The sequence below is a fragment of the Chelonoidis abingdonii genome, chromosome 19 (assembly GCF_003597395.2).
Source record: "Chelonoidis abingdonii isolate Lonesome George chromosome 19, CheloAbing_2.0, whole genome shotgun sequence".
Classification (NCBI taxonomy): Eukaryota; Metazoa; Chordata; order Testudines; family Testudinidae; genus Chelonoidis; species Chelonoidis abingdonii.
Window position 1 is genome coordinate 32,372,113 of NC_133787.1, and position 9,029 is coordinate 32,381,141.

Consider the following 9,029-nt stretch of genomic DNA (forward strand, 5'->3'; position numbering starts at 1 on the left):
AATTCATCTCAACTTAGAGTTGAATGCCTAGCACCTAGTGTGGTATGGGTTCCCCTCTCACCCCAATTAGCTGAACATTCAGTAGGTGGCAGTCTTCCCTCCACACTAATACCATTATATTGTATTTCAAGTGATCTCTTGCAGCTGTTAAAACTCAAACAGAAGGCCTGATCACTTCATAAAAGAACAGTGGTGGCATGAGTCATTGCATTCTACTTTAATTCCCACAATAATTTCTATTGGAAAACAATATTATTCACATCTGCCCTAAACTATTATGCAACAGTGACGTGTGTTACTGAAAAGCTGCTTTATTTCTCCCCTAGAGGTTATTGCACATCAATAGGGGGCAATTTCTTCATGTAGCTTTTTAAAATAATAAAGTCCTTTCATTACTTAGCCTTTGCTTCAAGTTGCTGCCTAGAAAGAGCTTGCTTTCTCTCTCTCTCTCTCTCTCTCTCTCTCTCTCTTTGGATCTCAAGCAGTGCATACATGAGTGAGTAAATAGTTAATATGTAGAAGTCTATAAACTGCTTTGAAACTAATGTACTATAAAATATGAATTCTGGATTTAACTTTAATCTCCTATGACTGATTCTCTGAATCTTAAATCAGCTAGATGGTGAGTTTAGAGCTCTGGCGTAAGAGTGGAACGTGATATTTGGGAATTTTTAACTGGTATTATCTTTCCTATTACTTCCAAGTTACTGTCAAATGCATCAAAAAGGGGAAGAGAACAAATAAGTGGCTGCCACTCACAGAAAATCTTTGACTAGTGAGAAACATGCAGTCATAGTGGATGTGGATAATTTTTATTTAAGCTGTCCTAAGTTGTGAATGCAAATTTAACCTGTATTTCATGGAGGAAACTATGATAGCTAATTAGTCAAAATGAAATGTACATTTAACACAAAATAAAACTTGATATCAAAGTCCCTCTGTTTAATAATAGATGAGTCTGGCCTCTGTTAATAAAACATGAAAACAAAACATGGATGCATACACAAAAAAAATACTAATAGTACTTAAACCAATCAGGACAGATGTGGTAACTGAACATTTAACCATGCCACTGTGAAAGAGCTGCTGTTCCTGTGGCTACTTGACTAGCTCTGCTGCTCTTTTAAATCCCAGTTGTGCAAAGCATCTAAGCAAATATTCAGCCCAATGGATCTCAATGAAACTGAAGCACATCCTTAAAATCAAGAACATTCTTAAATGGCTTGCTGAATAGGGATGATCTCAAGATTGTGCTAAAATGCATTGTTGAGCCAAGTACCCTATGATCATACTTAGGCCTTGGCTGCATGAAGAATTGGACACCGGCGAGCCAGGATGTGAATCTACCCTATGCTAGCCTGTCATTCTCTTACCTGTCTGTGTGCATTAACAGTTGTTAAAGTGCTTTGAGCTAAGGAGGACTAACCCAAAGCACTCTAACAAACTTAACATACAGCAGCAGGGTGTACATGGACAGTTAGAGCAGGGCAGACTGGTGTGGGATAGATTCACACCCCAGCTTGCCCCACAGTCTAATTGTTTATGAGGGCTGCACCTGAATGAGGTGAATGCACTTAGTTCCAGTAGAACCTTAAATAAATTAGTATGGGGCAATGAGGAATTAGCATACTGTATACCATAGGCAGAGAGAGTTAATCTATAAACTGGAAATTAAATTATTTGGAAGGAATGCATAGTAGTATAAACTGATACATATAAGTAGCACCTACAGAAATTGACAAATGGCAAGTCTGCTCACAGGAGCACAAGTACAATGTATCTTCAGTCCTTTTCTCATCATATAATGAGTTCAAACAAATAGAAGGAAATGACATGAAGTTACAATATAAAAATGCTAGGTCAGTCTAGAAGACATTGTGGTTATTGCAACATGGCTGACCGTTAAGGAAGGGAATAGTCCAGGAAGGAGTTGCACCGCCTGTGTTTTTGATTCATTTCCTTGCTTGGCCTCTGAGAGACTTCTGTTTTTAATACTGTTGGTGAAAGGACCTTTGATCTCATCATGTTTTGTGTACTGTATTCCTTTTGTATGCAGAAACTGCATGTTAGCAAGATGACTGTTCTTTCTCAAAGAAACAAAATGAGAAGTGGTTGTAATTCTTCTATCTGGCCAAAGAGCACAGGGCCAATGTAACTGCTCAGGGCCTCCTTGCAGGAATGCTTTTGGAAGCCTTGAGACAAAGGATGATGGTTCGTGAATTTGTTTCTCCTTCACTGTATCATAAATGATACAGTCAGTTTCTTTCCCCGCCTTTTGTTCCACTGTTTTAGTACCCTTACTACCAGAAGCAGTCTCATCTGAAGTAGTATTGAACGTTTTCTGATTTGCCTGGGAAATAGCTGCTATACTCTTCTTAAAAGAAAGATCTGCACTATCTTTTGGAGTTGCATTTTTCACTGGTGGCAATACCAATAAAGACTTTAAGTTTGAAGATTCAGAGCTATCTGGAGCAGGCATTGTAGGCTCAGGGATCTTTACAGCTTTACTTTTTAGGGCTTCTGGGTTTTTCATTTTTTCTGGTTGCCATATGCTGTATTCCTTTACTGGCAAACTTTTCTTTTCACCTTGAGTAGAGCATAACGTGCCATTACAACTTTCTCTCTTAGTTCCATCTGTTGTAGAACAATTGGAAGACTCACTAGAATGGACTGGAACTTCTTTCTTTTCTGAAATGGTATCATCTATAGCACATGTGCTTAATTTGCAATCAGATTTTGATTGATCTCTTGTACTCTTGGTTTCTTGGCTTGCACTTTTGTCATTATTTTGCCTCATATCTAAGCAAAACAGGCAATTGTTGATGGTTTCATTTGCCCTTGATTTCTTAGCTTGCTTTTGCAACTGAAGACAGGCAAATGGAGCAGCTTTACCCCAGCCTTGCACCTGGGAACAGAGAAATATGTTAATACTAATTGCTTCTTCACAAGAAAAAAAATTAACTATGTACAAATGTAACAGTAATGGTTAACCAATAGCACTCACGATGCTACTTAGGTTTACTGTTTGGGCCAAATTAACAAGTAGTTTTTTATTCTTAGACAGGCCCACTTAAAGAAAGTGTACGAAGAAGTTTTTTATTGACACAAACCCATGGACTCCATAGATTTTCATGCCTGTTTTAGTTTTATGCTTGCAGTGCTGTTCTACAACGCCCTACACTGCAAGCCTCAGAGGCGATATCCAAGACCATGAAAAATCCAATTTCTGTTGCATTATATTATCTTTGAAAGAAAAACATGTTCTCTTCCCCAAAAAGTCTTGGATCTGAGATTATTATAGCTTTCCTTAGTTCCCACTTCTTTACTAAACTGAGTACAGAACAGAATTGTGATGTTTCTTTTATGATCCATGTACAAAACAAATGCATTTCTAGTGCCATTTCAATCAATCAAAACAACATACATTCCACTGCTGACTAAGAGTGGATTTTACTTAGCTTTTGATTCACTAATATTAATCTCTTGCAGGCTGCAACAGGACAAACTTCCAGCTGAGAGGAGAAAATCACATCACCTGCTACTGACTGCTTAAAATTAAGAGCTCAAAAACTGAAATTCCATTTTACAAGATCCCTTTTCAGAGCTCTATGCTAGCAGCCTGTCTCTGCACAATTTAATGTGAAAAATTAAGGCAGACTCTTACCAAATATAGAAGTAGTAACCATAAACTACAGGTGGAAACAGGATACGCAAAGCACAGTACCTACACAGAGAACTGATTTCACAACCAATCTGGGAGAAAAGAAAAGCTTTTTTTCGCACCACAGTCCAAAGTACAAGGAAAGATTTACTCATATTATGAGAGAACCATTTACATTAAAAAGCAATGAGTGGAAAGAGACATAAATTTGAATGGGACCTGATCTGGGAGTCATGCTCAATGGCCGCCATACGTGATTTATGCAGCCAAATGCCTACCTTCTCCTGGCTTGTGAATCACTTTGGGGCCAAAGTGGGAGATAAGCATCTGGATGCCTAGAGTGGATCACCAGGGCACATACCCCAGAGTTAAAAAGCTTAAGTACCTGGGGAATTTTTACAGTGGAAAGTTAGGCAGAGTGAGTTTTTAAGCATCTACAGCAGTGATTTTCAACCTTTTCTCATCTATGGACCCCTACAAGTTTTCAAATGGAGGTGGGGACCCCTTGGAAATTTAATCTGTGGTCCATGGACCCTTACCATAGAAGTCTTAGACTGAAAACTGACTGAACAGAATTCAATTATAAATGTTGCACATGCTTAACACAGCATTTGATGCAGTGTGAGAGAGGATCTGAACTGTGAGCTTCTATGGTAATGATAACACTCCCAGGTTTTGTCCTGTTGGTGGGGGGGTATTCACATACTTTTGATCAGAAAAACAGAATGCCTTTCCTGGGATCTGAAATTTAATTTTCATAGTTACCTATTGCAGACCCCTCAGACATAGTATGTGGACCCCCAGTTGAAAACCACTAGTCTCCAGGGTTAGCTGGCAGCCAAGCAGGAATTTCACAGAGTGCAGAGGTGCTGCATACAGGACTTAGGCACCTAAACTGCTTTGTAAATCACACCTTTAAAGTTTAGAAAGACTTAGTTTTCAGTTACATGAGCAGGTACCAGAGAACTTAGACCGAGAAATATCTACTCAAATCAAGAGTTACAACAAAATAGTCAGATTATCCAACGCTATTCTCACCTCACTAACTGTATTCCTAACCACAACAACAGCATTTCCATACAGATAGGTCTGCCCTAAATATAGGTTTCAAGAAACCAGTCTAGAAGACTGCATCACTGGGAGAGGGAGGGCTTGGGGGAAAGACAACTTTAACACCAGAATGTCCTTGGTGTATGTCCACACCTAACACTGGATAGAAAATAGTTGTTTATCTGAGTTATTTTTAACCACCTAAGCCTCCCTAGAATAGGGTTACCATATTTCAGGTTCGCAAAAAGAGGACATTGGGAGGGGGAACTGGAGAGAGGTACAGTTGGGGACCTGCAGAGGATACCTGCGGCAGTGGTACTCACTGGAGGTGAGAGGCAGTGTCGCTCCCTGTCATGGTGGCAGGACAGCTGGCACAAGCCCAGGACGCAGCAACAGCTCTCAGTCAGCACCTCCCTATGGACTCCCTCCCTAGGCCTGTGTGGGCAGGACCTAGCAGCTCTGGCTGCAGGGGAATGGACCAAACAATTGCTGATGCAGGGGAGGTACCAATCAGGAAGCAGTCCAATCAGGGTTCTTTCTGAGCGGCAGCCTCTGTTCCAAAAAAATCTCAAGACATTTCCTGTTTGAAAAATCCACCCAGACATAGGAAAAGAGGCAATATCTAGGAAAACCTGGATATATGATAACCCTACCCTAGAATGGCAAGATTTGAACCTATTGTACTCCACACAGTCATTCTGAAAAAATCGTAATTTTAAAACTACAGAAAACCAGAAGCCTCCAAAGCCATTTCCCTCTGTGATACAAGTGATCTGTCCCCACAGCTGAACTATTTGTTACTACTCTGATATAATGGATAATGTACACCAAATTCTTAAGCTAACTAAACCATCACAACCCTACTTGCCTTTTCTTCAAGAATCTCATCTGTTTTGTAGGTAAAAAGGTGAGAAGCAGCTTTAATCAGGATTACTTCAAAGATGTGAGTACCATTTATACTAACTACTATTAATATTCCTTCTATTCAACTTCATTGTAGCTATAGGAGAGGAACTTACTTGAAGGTTTAGTGAGGTTTTTAGGTATTTCATATGTCTGTTACAAGACAGTGACAGACATAAAAATGGCAATTGTATGTCCACTTTACAAAGGTTGAAGGAACTAGAGGAAGATGATCAGTCCTTTATACTAAACTAAAAATAAAGATGGCAAGTGTCTGATTTCCCCAAAGCTCACCTTATTTTTAATTGGTTCAAAGGATTGTTTACAGCTTAGTTTATCTATTGATTAACTAATGATTACGTTTATTTTGTTTTTCACATATAATGATCTTGCTTCTTCATTCTACCACACATGCTAAATAAGGAACAGAATACTTCATTTTCTTCTTGTTTTTCTGCACCTAGAGCAAAGCATTTTATCCTAATTTTCCCCCCATACGCAAGTATTGTTCATTGATTAGCACCATAATGCTTTTTGGTTTGTGTGGAGGTTGCAGCGGTTGGTCCTTCCTGTATATTCCATTTCATACTGATTAATCTGCAGCTGTAACGAACTAGATCTCTATTAGTTTAAAAATAAAACCCTAAACAATATTTTCAGTATGTTCTTAAAGTTCCTCTGCTTTTTAAGCAGCTCCCTGCAACTATTTTGAAGTTCCAGGCTTTCTTTTTTTTTTTTAAACATTTGTAGTGTTAAATATCTTTTTTTAAAACAATCAACTGTTGATTTCTCATGATTTTCCCCCCATTCTCAACTTTGACTCTGATTTAGAGGCTTTAAGGCAGGGATGGCCAGCCTGTGGCTCTGGAGTCACATGCAGCTTTTCAGAGGTTAATATGTGGCTCTTTGCATAGGTGCCAACTCTGGGACTGGAGCTACAGGCACCAACTTTCCAATGTGCTACAGGGTGCTCACTGCTCAAGCCCTGGCTTTGCCCAGGGCCCCGGCCCCACTTCCGCTCCACTTCTTCCCCCAAGACGCCCCCCTCTTCCTCTGAGTCTATTGCACCTTCCCCTTGCACCTCCTCCTTCCCCTACCCCCGAGCCTCCTGCGCACCACAAACAGCTCTGATCGTGGTGGGTGGGAGGTGCAGGGATTGAGGGTTTGGTGCTGATCAGCAGTGCTGCTGGCAGGTGGGAGACACTAGGGGCGAGGGGGAACTGCTGATGTGTTACTGTGAGTCTTTGGCAATGCACATTGGTAAATTCTGGCTCCTTCTCAGGCTCAGGTTGGCCACCCCTGCTTCAAGATATTCAAAACAGTATCTGTTGACTTTTCAAACTACGTTGTACCAAAACAAACAAATTTTTAAATAGCCATTGTTAGCAAATGTTCCAAAACTGCATTTGAGATTTTTTTCAGCCAGTAAGTCATTTTTCAAGTTTATAAAATGTAACTTACAGCTTCTTCCCATCCTGTCCTGATGACATATTCCAAGGACCTTTCATCTTGTTCAAATACATTCTCGCTGATGTCAAGGAGAGTATAAACGTGATTCCTCTCTCTCCTCTCATTTGGGTAGATACATTGCCACTTGCTTTCTTCTGCTTTCTTATTGGTAATGCTTTTTTCTAAATCTAGTTCACTCTTCTTGGAGGAGGTCATCATGATCCCAGTGCCCCAAGGTTCTACCCTTTAAAACTGCAATAAGATATGTGTCTTAAATGATCAATCTGGCAATTATTGTTCAGATATCCTAATTTTAATGCAAGGAGTTTAGACCTTCTGCACCACTGCACTCCCTGAAGACTCAACCCCAAAAGGAGTTTTTAACTGAAGAACCAGAATTGGGTATTTTATACCAGTCCCTAAGCTTAGGCTGCTCTTTGAGCCACTTCCCACAGCCCCTGTCCACCTACATCCCCCTCTTCCCAGGCTCTCCCCTGCCCCCCCCACAACTCCTCTCCCACCAGGCTCCCCTCTCATCCCCCTATTCCTGGGCTCTCCCCTACCCACCCCCTGCACTCTCTCCTCTACCAGACTCCCCTCTCGTCCCCCCATTCCCAGGCTCTCCCCTGCCCCCTACACTCCCCCCCACCAGGCTCCTTCCTCGTCCCCCCCATTCCTGGGTTCTCCCCTAGCCCCCCGTACTCCCCACACCAGGCTCCCTCTCTTCACCCCATTCCCTGGCTCTCCCCTGCCCCCCCCCGCACTCCCTCCCCCACCAGGCTCCCTTGTCGTTCCCCCAGTCCTGGGTTCTCCCCTGCCCCTTGTGCTGCCCTCCCGCCTCACCTTTCGGTCCCGGGGCGCGAAGAGATGGAGCCGCTCAGGCCGCTCTGCTGCTGCAGTTGTTCGCAGCCCCCTTCCCACCCGACAGCCGTTACCCTGGGCAACGGGGATGGCGGGGGGAGGGGGCGGAGCGCGGAAGTGAGCGCATGAGCAATGGGGTGCGAGGTGCGACACAAACAGCCTGGGGGGGAGGGCTATGTGGGGACGCTTCAGAGAGCGCGTGGGGAGGACGAGGAAGGGCTGGAGAGGATGAGGGAGCAGGAGAAGGCAGTGGGGGGAAGGCTGGATTGGCTGGCAGGGCTGAGGGAAGGGGCAGTGGCAGGAGGATTAGGGGATGGAGGATAAGAAAGCAGGAAAAGGGGAAGGGCAGTGTGAGGAGTGGGAGAGGGCTGGATTGGCTGGCAGGGCTGAGAGAAGGGGCAGTGGCAGGAGGATTAGGGGATGGAGGGATGAGGAAGCAGGGGAAGGGGGAGGGCAGTGTGAGGAGTGGGAGAGGGCTGGATTGGCTGGCAGGGCTGAGGGAGGGGGCAGTCGCAGGAGGATTAGGGGATGGAGGGATAAGGAAGCAGGAAAAGGGGGGGCAGTATGAGGAGTGGGAGAGGGCTGGATTGGCTGGCAGGGCTGAGGGAAGGGGCAGTGGCAGGAGGATTAGGGGATGGAGGGATGAAGAAGCTAGAGAACAGAGGAGGAGGAGGCAGAGCGGGGTGCCAGTGTGGAAGCTTGAACTAGCTTGGTCTGCTTGCGCTTTCCCAACCACCACAGAAAGGGCCAAAAGGCCTAGCTGAGAGATGTTTTCATGGCCTCTCAAAGCTAGCATTGTACCTCTAGCCCACCGGGCTCCAGGTCACAGTCCTGGGCCATCCCGCTGGCCATTGTTCCTTTGTGCTGCAGGATGGGCAGCTGCACTGATGCCCCCATAGGATGATGTCACCTCAACCCAGCACAGGGCTGATTCGGGCTGTGACTATGTGAGTAAAGATTTCAGCAAATCACCATGTCATGTAAATGCTGCACTGAACACACTCAGCAAAATCCCACATTGCAGAAGAAGGATGCTTTGAAAGCTCCTTGGAATGACTGTCCAGGAATTAAGTCTCCACTTCCCAATAAGCAAGACTTGAGAGAC

The 9,029-nt window shown here is 43.6% G+C and overlaps 1 protein-coding gene across 2 annotated transcripts; it reads right to left on the reverse strand.

Moving 5' to 3' along the window:
• Positions 1–935: 935 nt before the first annotated feature.
• Positions 936–8,093, reverse strand: C19H16orf46 (chromosome 19 C16orf46 homolog). 2 transcript variants are annotated; one of them, XM_032770614.2, is made up of 3 exons: positions 7,907–8,093; positions 7,076–7,315; positions 936–2,905 (listed from the first exon to the last, which is right to left on the reverse strand). In XM_032770614.2, the coding sequence occupies exons 2-3, from the start codon at positions 7,280–7,282 to the stop codon at positions 1,856–1,858; spliced, it is 1,257 nt and encodes a 418-aa protein (XP_032626505.1). In that variant the 5' UTR covers positions 7,283–7,315; positions 7,907–8,093; the 3' UTR covers positions 936–1,855. The 2 variants fall into 2 exon arrangements, with proteins under 2 accessions (XP_032626505.1, XP_074929829.1); XM_075073728.1 differs by lacking the exon at positions 7,907–8,093 and having other exon boundaries at positions 7,076–7,520.
• Positions 8,094–9,029: the final 936 nt, after the last annotated feature.